At 38.9% G+C, this 18,512-nt stretch overlaps 1 protein-coding gene across 1 annotated transcript in view; it reads right to left on the bottom strand.

Annotated features, from left to right (window-relative positions):
* Nucleotides 1-18,512, bottom strand: part of nbeab (neurobeachin b) — a gene marked incomplete in the record, with an annotated part of 177,610 nt that overhangs the window by 73,388 nt on the left and 85,710 nt on the right. Inside the window, 6 exon segments of the mRNA XM_014014153.1 lie at nucleotides 3,704-3,870; nucleotides 6,058-6,166; nucleotides 7,972-8,036; nucleotides 11,711-11,772; nucleotides 15,960-16,087; nucleotides 17,761-17,887. Of these exon segments, the coding sequence (XP_013869607.1) occupies nucleotides 3,704-3,870; nucleotides 6,058-6,166; nucleotides 7,972-8,036; nucleotides 11,711-11,772; nucleotides 15,960-16,087; nucleotides 17,761-17,887 (658 nt within the window).

The raw sequence follows: 18,512 nt of genomic DNA, 5'->3' as shown, positions 1-18,512 counted from the left end.
ATTATAAAGATTACACTAATAAACTATTTAAATTGCATTTGTAACTCGCTGCATTTTTTGTCCTTGTTTTATTAGTGGAAGAAAACTTAAAAATAATCATGCAAAAATAGTACAGTTTAAGACAAATAGAGCATAGAATTCTGAGGTACAGAGGACCAAAACTGAAATAATTTAGTAAAGTAAAAATAAAGTTTAGTTTAAAACAAAGGCAAGGAGGAAAACACTTACCTGTGCCTTTGTTTTAAACTCAGCTTTAAATTAAACTGAGGCAGTACAAGCAGGCACAATAGATCTGCACATGGGTCCTGCTCCTTCAGGTCTGTTGACCAATAGGAGAGGAGCTGACCCAAGCAGGACCATCTTATTTGCATAATGAGGCAGAAACGCATAACTTGAAATAAAAAAGGGAGACAGATAAATGGATAAGAAACATGAAAATAAAAAGACTTGTGGGACAAAAGGTAAATAAAATCATTTAAGAGACACAAATGCATGTACAATAAAAGAAAAACCTTTTTTAAACAGTAACATTTAAAATATATTCTAAAATATATAATTTATTGGAACTAAGCTGGAAAAATAAACACAAAGGTCGAATAAATTATAAAACATGAGGTAAAGTTCTCCTTTTTAAATTTTATTTATTTGCATTGTAAGTGTATTAATTTATTTATTGGTCCATTTATTTATTTCTGCTTTTATTTCTAATTATGTCAGTTTCGGTCCTCCATACAGAGGTACATTTTACACAATAAATATTTAATGTAACTAATTTTACTTTGCTGTTACAGAGAATTTATATCTACCACAAGAATAGTTGTATCAATGCATGTATGAGCAAAAAACATGACATATATCCTTTTATGTCTTCTGTCAAAACAAAGGTTATTCTACAGCTTTTGTTTTTATTACCAAGCTAAAGTTTGTTTATCTTGCCAGATCCTATCAGGGACCTTGACCTTTTGTTTTCTGCCCCAAAAGGAACATCGAAGCTAAAACCCTCTGAGGCTTTAAACCCTCCAAAAAGGTACCCAACCCCCCTTCTAATGATGTACTTCTATTAGAATTGATAACCCTTTCAAGCAAGACCAAATACTCTGGGCACACAGTGAGAAAAGAGGTTCATTCCATCACAAAGTTATTATCCACAGGCAGATTGTTGCCATTCATCACGTGCAAGAGATGAAACTCACTGTTAGTCAAGGGAAACGGGTGTTTCACTGCCTTGCTACAGATCAATATATGCCGCCATTTTCCTTTCTCCTTTGCTACAAAAAAGTAATTAAACAGAAGAAATGTTGAAGATCAATAGACTAGTCAGTGAGGTCTGCAGCGGAGGCCAACAGAGGCGCCTCTGTCAGCTGTCAGGGATGATACTGAACTCATACTTGGACAAAGACGTTTGTATGCTTCAGCATTTTTTTTTTACTACATCTGTCTTAGATTGGTGTGTTGACATAGTATTTAGGAATGCTGGCAAACAAGCTGTAGGGATTGACACGGGAAATTCACTGAAAATTATTACATTAAAAAAGTGAAACATCCGTGTCTGTAATGTGGTAACATCAGAATGTTATAGTTTTTAATCAACATTTTTAAAAGAGTTTGAAAACCTCTAAGTATATACTGTATTTCTACATGTGTGCTCATTTAGTTTCCTTTTTCTTTAATTTTCCATCAAATGAAAATCACAGTCCAGGTTTTTCAGCGGTACAGAACTGATAATGTCACTGTAAGGTCCTCTGGTGAAAACGTGGCGAACGTCATCCTTCAACGTATTCATCAGTCTTTCCTTGACACCTACTTTCACTTTAGACAAGTCAGAACTTTATAATCTGCTGGCAGGGTTCAGAGGTCAACAGCAGAGGGTACCAGAGGGCAGAGAAAATCACTCTCCCGCTGGAAAAAATTCTGACATCCAATTTTCAACTTGATTTATCAGTATAAAGCTAAAATTGATAGTGTGTCATTACTGAGCAGGGAGCTGTCTTGGAAAGATGTATCAAAGTCTCCTCATTTTGATTTAGCACAGTGGATCAATACAGCCCTATACTGTTTCAATTTGAGGAGTATTGATTTTTCTATGCTGACTCTATACAAGGGGACATTCATCATCAGGCAAGCATATAGTATGATCAAACAGGCCACCATAGGGTTGGATCTGCTTGTTCTTCATTCAGATCACATGACTGCAGAGCAGCTGTTTTCAAGCCATGGGCAGATTATTACCTTGTAGCAGCTGTTGTCATATGTACTGTAACACTATTTCCTAATGTTTGTTTGTTCTCTAACTGTAAGAACAATGGCTCAATATAAAGCAGCTCTCATGAAACCTGCAATTGTTGAGTCGACAAAACGCAGATAAATCTATATTTTAGCCATAAATTGTGAGCATCTGCAAACACACGGATAAAAATAAACACAAACCAGTCACACTAATTTTTGTCAACTGCCTTCCTACGAGGGAGTGTTGGAGTGTCTCAAGGATAAACTGAGAAATTAAAGTTAAAACAGTGTTTTTGTGCGCAAGAGTGAAAACAACAAGAAAAAGGCTTTGTTTCTGCCTGTTTCTGCACGCACACACACTACCCCCTCTCTCACACACACACACAGAGCCACATTACAAAGCCTGGGGGCTTTATATTTTACAAGGGCAGCATAAATGGGAAAGTTAATGTAGCAGTGAATAAGAATAAGCTGCTGAACTGCAACACTGCCTTAAGCTTGAGCGCATATTGCATCATTTTTCTTCACCAGCAGGTTACCATTAAATTTGAATTTGTTGGAAGTTTTGTTGTATCATTTACAATGCGCCCACGCTCAATAACCTTTTGTTTCAATGCAAATGCTGTGCCTCTCAGAGGGGCTCCATAAATATTTGAACAAGAGCCCTGAATTCAATCCAGTACATTTTTTATGAGTTAAGATTCAGATTGTTTTAGGAAAATCTCTACTCACAATCTGCATCCCTCTCATTCACCGCCAATCTAATCTGCACCGATTTTGTACATATTTAGTTTTAAGGGTCATTTTGAAATAATTTGCAACATATTGATTGCCTCATAAAACATTTAAATGCATAACAAAATAAACAACAACAAAAAAACGCAATTTAGATGTGAATAAATTGGGCACGTGCCGTTTTTACTGTTCTAAAAACCTTTGGGAAAAACAAACTCGAAGAGAAATGTAGAGCATGTAATTCAAGACAAAAATAACACCCCTTTCAGGAGTTTCTGGACTTTATTCTTAAAATCAAACAACCAAACTGAACTCTGCGTGACCACTTTAAATGAAATGAGGGTGGACAGGCAAGGAGAGATACTGGGTATCTTAACATGGCGAACTCTGACTACCACCAGGTGCTGCGTTGTATTTGAGAGGGTCAAAGGAGGACTCGGACAATGCTGTGGAAACACCCCAACCCCCTTCTTCCACCCAAGTATGTTGGCCAATCAACTGTCCTCAAGGGATTAAACCACTCCGAACTGTAATTGCGTTTGCTGACCCGATCGCTGACCCTATTGGATGTTGGGAAAATGACATTAACTGGCTGTCCTTTCCGTTGACTGAAGAATACTGTGAACAGGTAACTTTTGTCCTGAAGGTTGGACCAGACACTCCATGCTTCTGGTTCACGGTAAAGACTTGACATGCCCCAACACTGCTCTGAAATGGAACTAGTTTATTTGTGAGGTCTTACCTCTGACCAGGCGTACCCCAGGCACCGTGCTTGTTTGTGAGGATGTTGACAATTTTCTGCTTTAACTGGTTGGCCGTTACATGATCTCTGTGTTTAGCAGCGCTGATCAGGTGGTCACAGATCTTCTCTTCTTCTTTCCTTTCGGCTGCATATTGGGCACAGCTGGACTAATTTGGAAATAAAAGAGAATAAAAAGGAAAAACAGCGTGAATCTTTCATACGTTTGCAGATTTCATGGTAGTGATGCTTTATGCAATGATAGCATGTGAGAATGTGTTTTTGAATAAAGTCAAAATAATATATTTCCCCTAATAGAGTATTTGTCACACTGAGAAATGTTATGGCTTCATTCACCACACTTGAGTGCATAAAGATATTAGTGGACAGTTGATAGATGCATTTCTGCTCCTTGGAGGAATGTAGTAAATCACGGCAAACGGATGAAAGCAATTCATTTCCAAACTGCAGACAGATGATGTTCCCTGCTAGGTAACAGTGGATGGAACTATTACAGGAAAATAAAAATAAAAATACTCCAATAATTCTACAAAGAATGTGATCTATTAAAGATTTGCAAAGCTACACCGCAGGACCAACAACAAACAATTTTTATTTATTTATTTATTTATTTATTTATTCATTCTGGAGGGTGGTGAGGTGGGGTTCAAATGGTGAAATATATACATGAAAAACAATTGCATTATTAAGAATAGAAATATATTTATATACAATAAAACCTTTCTGCATGTGAGCACAGTTAAAAGTGTCAGGTGGAAGCTGAATAGAAAGAGAGCACATGAGACTATCTTTGCTGCTGAAACAAGATTGTCTTACTCGTCCACCCTGAGGGAACTCCAGCTAATATTCACAATCTAATTTACTAACAGAAGCTGGAAGTTAATTGAATTTCCTGCTTTAAATTTGAATTCTGTCAGATATTATACTTCACTATATTCCTCATAAAGCAGATAACTCAATCTCTTCGTGTCACCTCACATTACCACATAACGTCAGGACAAATATCAAACATTATTTATCACTTTAAAGCATATGACACTTCTCCTTGACACCAAGTTAATTGTAAAAATGTCTTATCTGTATTCTGAATCTTCAATCTTGGAGAGTAGGTAATAAAGTAACGTCAGACCTGGATGAAAACTGTAAGCTGTCTGGAGATGGCAGACAGAACGGATAGGTCCAGGCACGCCACCCCCTCCACCTCCACAGTCTCTTGACACTGCATATCTAGCCGTCTCCTCCAGTTTATCTAGCAGGTCAAGGATGCTCAAGAACTGTATATCAAGCAGCGGTTTGAGGATGGCTGCTTCTACCAGATAAGAAACGCATCATTCCTCACACTGTTAAGAGGTGGATGAAGTGTGTGCAACAAACACACGTTAACACACGTTATGGCATTTTACAACAAAAACTATTTCAATTATAAACTTATTTTTGTGAATCTGTGATAAGGTATTTGCTTCATCTACTACCATATGACTTCTACATTTATTTAAAGCTATTAACTCAAACAATTGGTTTTCTTTTATATTTGAAATGTAAAACAAATGTATATTTGAAGGCTGTAGCGCAGGGATGGACAACTGCCGGTGTTTATTTTTGTTTGCTTCCAACATTTTCTATTCACATGTAGATTCTCTTTATTGTCGTTCAAACATAACATCAGGGATGCATTGTAGAACGGAACGCAGTGAAGAACACCCATTCAAGAAAAACAGCATTTATTAAACAAGAACTGCTATACATGCATTTGAGCATGGGATATGTTGTTACTGTATGTTGGTTTAATAAACATATATACAAAAACATTTTTAAAATGGTAGTTTTATTAGATATGGGTTAATGTGCAGCATTATGTGGCCCTCTGTTAGTGTCAACAAAAACATTGTGGCCCCTTTCATCATTTACGTTGCATATCCCTGCTGCAGGGTAATAAAGAATAATCAGTTACCCCCAGAGTTACTGGTTAAAAGCTCATGTTAAAGTCTTGAATTTATATTACATGGACATTGCTTTGCTACCAGTAATTATGCTTCTTTATACATGAATTTTAGAGGGGGGGGGGTAATCCTCATAAGGACACAGAAAGATTACTGAGCCCATATACTTGAATGGCTCTTTTACACTAATAGGATTTGTTTGGACCTAATGAGAAGATTAACAAATTCTATTTTCACAGCAGATGGAATTTTTTTTTCCAGTAAAACCAGGAATGTACCACAGTGACATTAAAAGCTTATTAGCCTTTTTTATTTCTTTCGGTTGTGATGTAAAGTGAAAAAAAAAACTTTGACATTATAGTTTGATTTTAGATCAAATAAAATGCCACTCGATACCTCAAACTCTGCGTGTTTGTGGATGTCCTCTGCTCTCTGTCTGTTGAGGATGAACTCGGCCTCGTTGGCAACACGAACGATGTGGTCCTTCATGGCGTGGCACAGCAACCTATCACAGTGCAGACCAAGTCAAAGGCAGCAAACACAATTTTCACAAACATGCAAATGACAGGAAAACAGACATTTTCTTGGTTAAAATCTGCAGAAATGAAATCCAGATGGAGCAAACATCATGGGTTGTTAGGATTGTGCAACGAGAGCAGACAAATAAATTGCATCATTGCTTTGTGTTATGTTATACATCTGCAGGTCGCTGACAGATCCTGGGGCTTGAACGAACAGTGTCATTAGAGCACTAAAGCTTAACTGAAACTTTTTTTAAACTACTTAAAAAAATCCACAGTTTCTGTGGATTTGACAAAGCTGAAACTGTAGAGGGTTCATGCCCTTTGTCCTCATTCCAATTTCAATTCTAGTTTCTTTAACGGCTGAAAACACTCAGTATATTACATGAATTAAATGTAGTTTTACACACCATTAAGTCATATAATTTACCTCTGTCTTAATTAAAACAGAGTTTCTTCCTATCCAGAGCATGAAACATCTCAGTATTGCCTTCAGTTCCAAAGAAAATCAGTAATCTGGAGGCTGAATTTATCTGCTGTTGTTTCTTCTTTAACAGTTGACAAGCACTCGTTAACAGACAGAAGTTCACAGTTCAAAGAAGGAGGCTGACAGATCAAAGCTTTGTTTTGAAACCAAAAATAGAAGAGAAAACATGTTGACAGGTTGTGTTTGGAGATAGAAAGCACAGACATGTCTGTAATCTACCACTGTTTTGTGTTAAATTTTCAAGCAAAAAAGATGCTAATTAAAAAAACTGCGTTAAAAATAATGTTTTCAAAATGCTTATTGAATACAAACAGTTCCCAAACTAAAAAAAATGGTTTTGTCATCATCATTAATTTAAATTTGTTTAAACCTTTTTTGTGTTTAATTTTCTCAACAGATTATTGCCTTGTGGACTTTGTGGAATTATAAATTATAAAGATGAAAAAAACATTGCGAAAATAAAATATACCCATACATGAAATTCCCATTAAGTAGTGAGCATGTGTTTTTATTTGCTACAATAAAAGTATATGGCCAAAACAGCCACTACAAACATTTTATTCTGTTTATAACGTGTCAAAACTGAAGACATAATCAAATCATAATAAAATTCCCCCACCACACCCAATTAAGGCATCTTTCGTGTGTTTGATAGTGGTTTGGCATTTAAGCAGCTGCAGTATTAAATAGAAAAAAAAAAAAAACAGCACACATAGCTGCTGCGTGTGTTGTTGCACATGCAGCAAAAAATAGTGTTTGTGTCAGCCACGCCTTGTAAGGCGACCAGATTAACAAGACACTACCCCGTCTAGTTAAGCAGAGAAGGTGTAAAAAAAACAGACTTGGATAAAACCGGAACATCTTGTCTGTCAGCAGTACCCTGGACAGCGCCGTGTGGCCCCACTGACTGAAGCTCTTTGTTCCAGGGCCAGCAGGAGACCCAGAAACCTAGCATGACTGGAGCAAGAGCCTGGGCATACAGGAGGAAGGGCCAGATGGGTCAGCAGATGGGCAAGGAGGCTGAGCTGCCTCTGATCTGCTCAGAAAACGGAGACTGGCCACACCCAAAGAGAGAAAAGGAGGGAGAGAAAGACGCGCAGTAAAACAGAGAGATGCAGACAAGTACCTGTCTGCACTCTCCTCTTGTTCCTAAATCATGTGGTCAAAATTAGACCAACATTTTTTTTAAAGTCAGCCCGAGAGACCCAGATAAATTACACCTACAGAAAACAAAAGTCCAAACAAAATACAGCCTAGCAGTATGATCTCCCCTCATAGATGATACAGTGGTTATATTATTACCTTCCTTCATTGATGAGCTCAATGAAAGCTAGGCCAGCATTCTTCTGAATGGAGTTCTGCCATTCCTAAAATGAAATATTTTAAACATGTTACTGAAAACAAGCAGAACCAAATAAAGAATCATGTTAAAAAACACTGATTCACATTTTTGCAAAGTTTGCAAAACATTAAAATAAAACTTAGAATATAATTTTAATCCGCTATATAACTAAACCTCACATGCAATGACAAAAAATAAAAATCACATTTTACATAATCCTTGCTTCATTTGTAATTTAGATTACATCCCATAACTTGTAATCCAAGTAGGTAAAGAACGGAAAAAATGAAGACTATAAAAAGCTGAAATTCTGCACCACATGTGAAACCATCTTTTCTTCCTTTGTGAAAAGATCTGTAAACACAAGAGAGATGTAATTGTGGAATGAAACTGTATCCTCTCGCTTAAATACAGCTATTTCCTCCGTCCCGTACAGTGACAGATTACTGAGCAGGCTCATTGAGCCCTGAAGTGTGCGCCTGGAACGGATCCGAGCCATGGGCCGGAGTGCCAGCACTTGCTGTCTCACAACATGCTCTGTAAATGATTAAAAAGCAGTTTGAGAGTGCGCCTTTCACTGTGGGAAATCCAGCTCTCCTGTAACCTCAGTGAGGTGCAAATGGAAGGGAAAACAGAGAAGGCCACAGTTCAAAAGAAGTGGGAAAACAGGAGAAATTGAAAAGAAAAAACAGGAGAAGTCCCACAGGCTTCTGGTGTGTAACTCTGGGGTATTCATTTATAAGAAACCATTAGACATGCTTAGTAATCAGTGCTTTTGAATCATTTTTATTTCCAACTGAAAGCACACGTGGGGTCTATAAAACGGGAGATGCAAAGCAGTGACACACACTGCTTATTCTCTCTGTCCGGACAAGGTAAGCACACATCTTGTGTGCAAAAGAATAACTGGCACTGGCATTATGTATGGGCAAATGCTTTTGTGAACAGTTGTCATGACTGACACATACAGGTTCACGCAAGACTACACAGTCTGACCCACAATGCAATAAGCCAGAGAAACCATGCTGGCGAACGGCTGAGCATCTGGGCTCCAAATGTTCTCCATGACCTCTTTTTTTCACCGGCTACAGTATCTGCCTAGAAAGAGGCTGTTGTTGATTTAGACAGGGATCACGTACAGTTTCACTCTCACCGCACTCACGTGACAAAAATAAATACGGATATCAAGGCAGACATGTCACTCGGGGGAAATGCCGGGAAAGTGGCGGCAGGTCAGTGAAGGTAAGGCATGAACTAGTCAAATTTGTTATCTTGTCTAAAGAACGCTTGTAGACAGCTAAGATAGCACTTCAGAGGCTCTCTACTTTTGTATTGTTTTACTAGAGAGCTGAACTCCCAGTGGAGGCAGCCTGAGATAGATAACTATCTTCTTTAAGTAAACAGTAGAGAAAGTGAATTCTTTGAAATATACAATTAAATAAAAAAGGAAATATTCAACCTCCACTGATAATGATGTGGACTCAGTGTGGCAAATGGTGCAATTCTTCCTTCTAGCTTTGAAAGAAATTCACCACCTAAAATCTCAAATGTCTCATCCCAGCGAGCAACTTTCAGGTCTTTATAAGTATAACTCTCATTCCACTTTCATCTTGGTGAAATTCAGCAGGGCACTAAGTATTTGTGGTGTTTCAATCCAACCTGTCAGTATGCAGGGGCCTTTGCTTTTATCTGCTCGGCTTCACTCCGTTATACTCTCCACATCTGGAGGCCTTCAATCAGTAAATCTCTGTGGCTCCACTCTGGATCCCCCCCACCCCTATATGTTTAAGCTGTTACAAGAAACAGAGCTGCTTGACCTTTTCATTCAGCTGCCCAGGCTGAGGAGAGACACGCAGTGTCTGCAGCCCAGCCCAGCCATACAATGATTGCTGTGATTAGTATGCATAAATAAGAAAAGTCAGATCATTAGCACTAATTTATTCATAAAACTGACAGTTCACAAAACAGAGGGGGACTAAAGGTCAGCTAAATGCCCTCCTGGCTGTCTTAAAACATTAACGCTGAAATATGTAAGGAACGTGTTAAAGTTGGCATGTCAGCCACAGCTTACCCTCCATTTAAGAAAATTTACTGTGCTTTTAAAAGTCACCAGAGATACCTTCAAAGATATCAATTAGGGCCATACTGATGTGTAATTACATATCAAAATAAATGCCATGTCAAATCTTGATTTAAAAAAATATATACATTTTTTGCAATAAAATAAAACAGTGAAAACACTCAGCTCTAAAAGGCTAAAACAAACAAGAAAAATACAGCCTTAAAGCATGTCTTGATCTATATATTATGCAGTCTTATCCAGGCTTAGCCATGTTTTTTAACAGACAATCACAAACAATGAATGGATCAGAGGTAAACTGGGGTTTTGTGTCTTAACAAGAAACACTTTAAATCCGACTCTGGATCAAGCCTCCAGCCTTTCACCAGAGCCTCAAAATGCCTAAAAGAAACTGAACAAAACATACATGATTACATTATATAATTTTAAACCATATTAGTTAGTAATGTAAGTGGACTGATTTTTAGATAGAAGAGAATTAGGAGGTAAAGCAATGGTTCTCTATTTGAAAGGCTGAAGGCTTCAGACTCTAAGCTATATAGTCCAGTTTCAAGGTCTATGGTCTGATCAATATCTCAGCCTGGGTTTCATCCCCAGAGCCCCTAATGGCAGGAACCTCTGGAGCCTCAGTAATGCTATCTGTGTAGTAAGAGGTGTGTATATGTGTGTGTGTGTATGTGTGTGTGTGTGTTGGGGGGTGGTCTTAGGAGGGCTTTAACAGCATGCTGAGACTCTCATCTGCAATAAATTCTAGCACTGGGAAAAAAAAGTTCACAGACACTGTACAGACTGAGAAGCAGAACAAAAGTTGCACATCAAAAAAGCATCACAAGAGCAACAATAACTCAGTGTTTGCTTCACCGTTTATGTACATTAAAAAAAAAGAATATCAGCTTCTATTGAACATAAACTAAGCTCCTCGCTGAAGCACACTGTGGATTGTGGATACCATGGAGCACAGTCATGATCCACCTCCTCCCGTCTCTGGTCCTGCAGTCCGGATCCACAAAGAGGCACCAAGTAATGGCTTCCTTATGCACCCCTGATGCAAGACTGATGGGCTGACAGAAGGTATGTTAAATATCTCCTGTTCTAACTGCTACATCAGGGCTCTGACCTTCTCTAAAACATGGGCTTAACAAGGGATTCAGAGGGTCAGCTCAGAGGTGATCAGTCACTGGCAGGGACACGAGGTGGGGCTCATTCTCTGGAGGAGGGCTTGGGATTAATGCTGCAGGGTGTAGTGAGAAAGTCATGGATTGTCAGGGAGCTGTATGTGTCTATCTCACAGGCTTGGATGGTTTACTAAAGAAAAGCTAACAAAATAAAAGACTAGCATGCCTTGAAAGACTGCATTTCACTCAGACATGCACGTCAAAGCTTTAAAACTGAGAGAAATGACACAATTGTAACTATGAAATTAACTTTATGCACAATCTCATGATATCATAACATGATTTGTACAGAGAATGCTTTGTGATGACTCTCAGCCTATAAAAAGTCCCAGGTCCATTGTATTTTGGTAACAAAAATAGAAATACAGCAGGTGATAACGCTCAGATTTATTTAGGAAAAACAAAAACTAAAGTTGAACTCTAAAGAACAAGAAAAAAACTCACCTGAGAACAAAGCAGCATCACAAGCTCCACCACTGAGGTGCTTGACTTCATACATACTAAACCTATTGAGAGAGAAGATGAAAGGAATATATATCAGCCTTACATGGAAAATTGTAATCAACTTTCATGAGGCAGAAAAATATTACATCTTAAGGATAAATCATGTAAAAAGTGCATTTGGCTATACGAAACCCTGTAACACTTGAACCTTGTTGCTAAATTGCCATAAAAAAGGGAGGAAAAAAACATCTGTAACAGATGAGCATATTTCACACAGTGATGTCTACACGTCTGTATTCACACATTCCACATGCTCACAGAAGAGATTCACAGCTTCTTCCCCATCCTCAATTCTGCAGACTGCGAGCCACTGAAGCAGACAACTCTCTAATGAAACATGGGCAGGTGTGAAAAGCTCATTTGGAGAAACAGAGCTTGCAACAGGTTTTATATTCTGCACCTTCCTGCTGCACCTGGTGAGAACCACGAGAAGAGCAATAAGCAGCGAAAGCAACTCTCTAGGACTAATTATAGGCTAGGAGGAGTAAAGTCACCCTGCACCTGCTTTTGTTTTTAAAAAAAAATTGGAGTCAGTCAGTGATTACAACATGTTCCAAATTGTCGATTTTTTGTAATAAATGACATTTTTTAAAAATCGAGGACAGCTGCAAGAATGATCTTTCAGAAAAAACTCAACAAAATCAAAAATACTGCTTACCATGGCAGACTGATACCAAGTTATAACCACTTTTAGTTCTTATTTAGGTCACTGTTTAGAAGCACAACTGTCATCAAAACATGAAATCATGTCATGAAAATATTTGTAAACCTGTAAATGAAAAATATTGCTTTGTATTTCTATATTTGACTTAAAGATAAGAGATAAAAGAGAGGTACGCGGTAATCTGAAAGTCAAATTACCCTGGATACAGAGTTGTTTCATTTGGAAATTGTGCATAATTTACCACTCAATGCAAAATGTTTCTGATCACTGAATGGATGAAAAACTACAGATTATCCATCCATTTTTGTTTATGAATGATAACTGCCTGAAGAAATATGTTGCAACTACTCTGAGAGGATGTGACCCTTCTCTTGTACACAGAGTGCCACGACTGACCTCTTGTTATAGCAGTGACATGCGAGCTATAAGTCAGTCCGGTCTGACACAGGAGTCAGGTGGCCAACTGACCCTGGCCTTGTGCTGGTAGACAAACTAAACGCATTCTATTTAAACACGCCCTGCCAGTCCTTTCCTGTAAACAGGGCAGGGTTGAGGCACGGGTGAATGTGGCATTGTGGGGTGATGTGGCGGCAGGCTGGGCCACTTAGGGGACAGCGAGAAGCAGGAGGCAGTCATCACAACAGCAGCAGTGTTCGCATACAGCCCTTACCCACCAACTCCAAGTGTGACGCTTAGAGTGCACTCAACATAATTGCGGCAGTGACCACATATCTGAAAAGGGGGTGAAGGGAAAGGGTGAGGGAAAGGGGCACACGGGGCACAGGAGGGCTTGACCCAAGGCAATCAAAGGAGTGATGGATGGCTGGTAATTACTAGTAAATGGAGAGTCTTTGCACTGCAGCACAGTATTTCAACTGTGTTCCTGGGAAGGGCCAGGAAGGAGAGAGAGAGAGGAGAGCAAAATTAGCTCAAGCACAAACACACTGCAACTAGGACAATCTTAGGTTGAACAACAGAGTTAAATATTCTACTGACACACAAATAGAAACACTCATCATTTCAACTAAACCTGCTCTAATCCATGTCAGGAAGTATGTTTCACAGATTCAGACAGGATTAAACATATCAGGTGAAGACGGCTGAGGATCCAGCTGTCCATCTACAACCTTATTTGTGGGGTTACAGTCTGCAGCCTGAGATCAGCTTTGGTTTGTCAGTTTGGTCAGTCTGCTGACAGACCTTGAGTGAAAGGGTAACAGACATATTCACACTTGTCAAGTCTATGTTACCCGTTTTTCTTTCCTTTCTCTTGACAAGTAGCCTTAGCACATGTATGGCATCTTCACATCCTCTTAAATATGTATATTTACACGGATCATAAAATTAATCCTGGCTAGCAAACTTAACTTAATGGAATTCTCCCTCTTTTAAGATGCAGTTAGCAACACTACAGATTAATTTAAAATATAAAGTCCCTTTGATGTAACGGATCATGTCAAATAATGCCTGAAATAAGGACTGAGACGGTTCACAGCAGAGTGCGAAGCTGTCAGGATGAGGCCATGATTCATAATCAGAAAAAGATGGAATGCTCCCATTGAGATGGTGGTGAGTGAGAATTCAAGCATCTGGAGGTTTGTGTGGTAGTAAGATGGAGTGAGAGATGGATCAACAGACTGGAGTCTTGTCTGCAGTAAAGAAGGCATTGGTCAGGTTTGTCATGTTGAAGGAGGAGCTGAACCAAAAGCCAATGGTCTGTCCATGTCCCAGCCCATAACGTATGGTCATCATGACATGTGAATCATGACTGAAAGAATGAGCTCCTGGATATGAACAGCTGGAAGCCTTTCTCTGTAGGGAGTCTGGTCTCAGCCTAGGACATAATGTAAGTTCCATCATCCAGGGGGGGCTCTGAGTAGAGCCACTGCTCCTCTGCATCAAACAGAATCAGTTGAGGTGGTTCTGACTACATCTAATAATGAACTTTCCTCTGGATGTTTTCCAGGGACCCTACAACAAACTCTAACTTTGCAGAAGGGATTGTGTATCCTCCCTGGCCTGGGAGCATAATTGGATCTCCAATGTGAAGCTGGAGTGTGGGTTTACCTCCAAAACCTGCTGCCTTCACAACTTGAGCGGGAGAAAATTGAAAGACAGATTACACTGCACTTAGTGCACATTGTAGGAAGGCTTTTGTTCATCCAGCTTTTGATCTCTGCAAACATTTCTGAAACTAATAAGGGTTAAGTTTATTTTCAAAGTGAGGAAAAATAATAATAATTTCCCTTGGAAATTAAAAGAAAGAATGTCTCAGGCCTGATTTTAACTGTGTGCACAAAAAAAATATTTGCAAATAGAGTCCAGCACATGTGTGTGCTGACTGCAGTACTAACTCTTGTGAATTCAAGCCAAATCAAGTCTGGGGACGAGGAGTGCCAGATCTGCAGGCGTGGATTCGATGAGGTTTAGGCACAAGCAGCACTCTGAGATGCTGCCAACCTGAGGCCGGAGGAGGACAGAGAATCTTCAAACACCCAGAAGACAAACGCAGAGATCAGAGAGGGCTGCAGCAGAGGGAACACAGATTTCTATAAACACTGTTCACAACCAAAACAGTTTCACCCTAACTATGTGCAAGTGTGACTGCAGTACTGAAATGTGGAAATAATAATAATAAAAACCTCACTTTCTGAAGTCTTTAAGCCTTGCATCTAATTTTAACAGCATGTATCGAGCCTGTGGCTAAAGCTTCGGGTTTAAATTAGATCAATGTCACTTTATTTTCAATAGCAATGTTTTCTATAACACCACATGATTCACTAAAACATTTAACAAGGCGTCAGTAACTTGTGATATGTTTAGTAAAATTAAAATAAAGACGATCCAAAACACTGAATGAGACAAAGACCACTAAATAATTCTACATTTATTTCTAATGACATTTGCTGCAACCATAAAACAGCTGTGTGTGGGCGGTCCGGTGGCTCAGTTGGTAGAGCTGATGCCTCTCAGCAAGAAGGTCACCGGTTCAAATCCCGGTCCAGGGACCTTTCTGGGTAGAGTTTGCATGTTCTCTCCGTGCATGCGTGGGTTCTCTCCGGGTACTCGGGCTTCCTCCCACAGATCAAAAACATGACTGTTAGGTTAATTGATAACTCTAAATTGTCCCTAGATGTGAGTGAGAGAGTGAATGGTTGTTTGTCTCGTTTGTCTCTATGTGTGCCCCTGTGATGGACTTGCGACCTGTCCAGGGTGTAACCCCGCCCCTCGCACTGTGACTGCTGGATATGGGCACCAGTGACCCACGCAACTCTGAAAAGGAAGAAGCGTGTACAGAAAATGGATGGATGGATGGATGGATAAAACAGCTGTATAAAAATATAACCTAATGAGTTGTTAAAAAAGAGGTGACAGACTCCCAGCGTGTACAAAAACGCTGCTTTTCTTGTCCACACCATCTGCTGAGTCTGCATTTATCAATGGGACAGTCTGTGTAGTAGGTGTTGGATGGGAAGAGGGCAGAACACTTCACTGAGAATAATATGCACCAAAAGAAATCAATACCTTCTATAAGCAGCTCTTGTCCATGGCTGCCCAGCAGGGTTCGTGACAGAAAAGGTGCAAAGTCCACAAAGATCTCTCGCAGCAAGGGCGCCACTTTCTCCAAAGCTCGTTCTAGTTTTGTAGTAATGCTGCCAAAGAGGACACGTCAGAACAGAAGTCACGAAAAACATACCAGACATAAAAAAAGAAATCATAAAAGATAAAATTGCACCCTTTAATGAAGGGTTAGGCTGAATAACCAATTGAGTGAGTGTGTACATCTAACAGTAGTCAGTCCACAGACAAATGGAGTTTTGGCAGGTGTTAAAGGTAACTCACATTTCAGAGGATACAAACTGAGTCAGACATGACTGTAATTGCCAAAAGCAGATGAGTTTTGCAAACATATGTAACCATCCATTTCATTTCCTTAGTGGGATATGTAACTAAGATCACCAGTAAAGTCAGAGTAAGTCAACAAATGCAGGGTTTAGATTTTCTGCACACTCACTGCATGCCTCTGCCTGACTTTATCTAAGCACCTTGGAAATTCTGTGACTTGGGAGTCCTGCACTTACTCAACTGAGACAGAATACAGTCGTATATTCCTGCTGGGACATATCTCCTAGTAAACTCGCACATAAAAAAATGGCAACTTAAGAAGAGCTGTGGCTTGTTTTCCTTGCTAGGATGGGCAGAAAACAGCAGGACAGAAAAAAAAACAGAGAAGAAAGGAAGGCTTAAGTTGAGGTTTGTATTTTTGTTGAAAGCAATCTGTCTTACATCAACCTGAAATAACATGACCTAGGAAATCCAAGGTTGTAAGGAGGAAGTGTAAGTGAGTAAATGTCCTTGTTAAAAACACAGGGTCTGTATCTCTGGAGCATGCCTATGATCCAGTCAGAAAAATCATTTTGAGCACAAGAAGCGTCCGTCTTTTAGGTGTGAATTATGATTGATTTTACAGAAAGTACAACATTAGGAAAAAAACAACTCATGAACAAATCATATAAAAACGTAGTGTGTCATATAGTTTTCCATCTTTAATGCCTTTATCTTTTGTTGAAAGAGGATGGAGTCGAACCTTAAAAATATCTTTATGTACAATCTCATGCAACGTTGTGAGATGTCACTCTCAGATATGTGTTGTGAATGAATCTTAGCTACCACGTCACATTTCGGCTCATTTTCTGTCAAACTGAGTTACAAACATCTCCATGTTGGCTAATATCAATTAGCTTTGACAGTCATCAAGGTTGAATTCAAATTGTGTCAGTTATCGACGTATTTGAAACGTAAGTTGGGTTTCAGCGAGCTCTGCAGTCAGACAAAACCATCAGTGAGTTCAGAGTTTCTCTAAGTGATGTCAGTTATTGCTTCCATGGCAACCACATCTTTATTCCTCCAGCACAACACACTCGGGCAAAGAGGCGAGGAGGCTGAGAGACTCTGGAGAAAAAAAACACGGCCTCTCAGCAGGCAGTGGGGGAGTAGACCTTTGAATGTCTGCCACAAACTATTAGAGCAAGTCTGGGAGATGAGACAAGGTCACAACCAGGTAAACAGATTTACACACATGCACATAAACAAAAAAATATTTGGACAAAACCTTTTTGAAAGAAATATCTTTAAATTATTTTGAATTAAGATTTAAAAAAGTCAATGATGATATGATTGTTGATCCAATCTTAGTTCAATAATGTAAAATAGGTTAGTAAATTTATAATAAATATCCAAGCACATAAGGAAAATCTTCAAAACACTCAATTCACCTCTTTACCTATGAGACTATTTTCTTGTATAAGGTAAAGTTGTGTTTTACCTCATATTTTCAACAGTGTCTTCAGGCATGGGGGCCACCGTTTGCACAGCTGGAAGGTTTTTACTCGTAGCTCCATTTACAAAACTGGAGGAAGATGAGGAGGAGGTGGAGGCTGCCTCAGTGGCTCCTGTGGAGCATCAAAAGCTTGCAAAATTTATGAAGAACAAAAACCTTTCTTCATATATACATTTTAAACTGTTCCTAATAGGTTTACAAAGTGTTAACCTTTAGGGTACAATGGCACAGAAACACTACAAAATCACATTATGATGTATTTTAAGTAATCAGAACAGTCACATTAAAATGGTGAAAATTCACACATTGATAGGTTAAAATAAAATAGTATAGTGTAAGATAATGCTTAGCACTAATTTTTGTCAACACTAAACATATTGTGAACCTAATTAACTTATATACTCTCAGATAAATTATTGTACTTTGAGTCTTTTTGCTTCATTAGTATACTATGCATTCTTGTTTTACAGTGGTTTGCAAAAGTATTCATACCCCTTGAACTTTTCCATATTTTGTCACATTACAACCACAAACATAAATATATTTCACTGGAATTTAATGTGAAAGACCAACACAAAGTGGTATACAATTGTGAAGTGGAAGCAAAATTTTACATGAATCAAAACATTTTTTACAAATAAAAAACTGAAAAGTGCGACGTGCATTCAGAAGTTGCCTGATGACTGCTAATGACTCAAAAGGGTCCACCTGTGTGTAATCTAATCTCAGTACAAATG

This window comes from Austrofundulus limnaeus, unplaced genomic scaffold (genome assembly GCF_001266775.1).
Source record: "Austrofundulus limnaeus strain Quisiro unplaced genomic scaffold, Austrofundulus_limnaeus-1.0 Scaffold110, whole genome shotgun sequence".
Taxonomy (NCBI): domain Eukaryota; kingdom Metazoa; phylum Chordata; class Actinopteri; order Cyprinodontiformes; family Rivulidae; genus Austrofundulus; species Austrofundulus limnaeus.
Note: the sequence above shows the minus strand (reverse complement) of the source record. Positions and strands in the feature narration are given on the sequence as shown.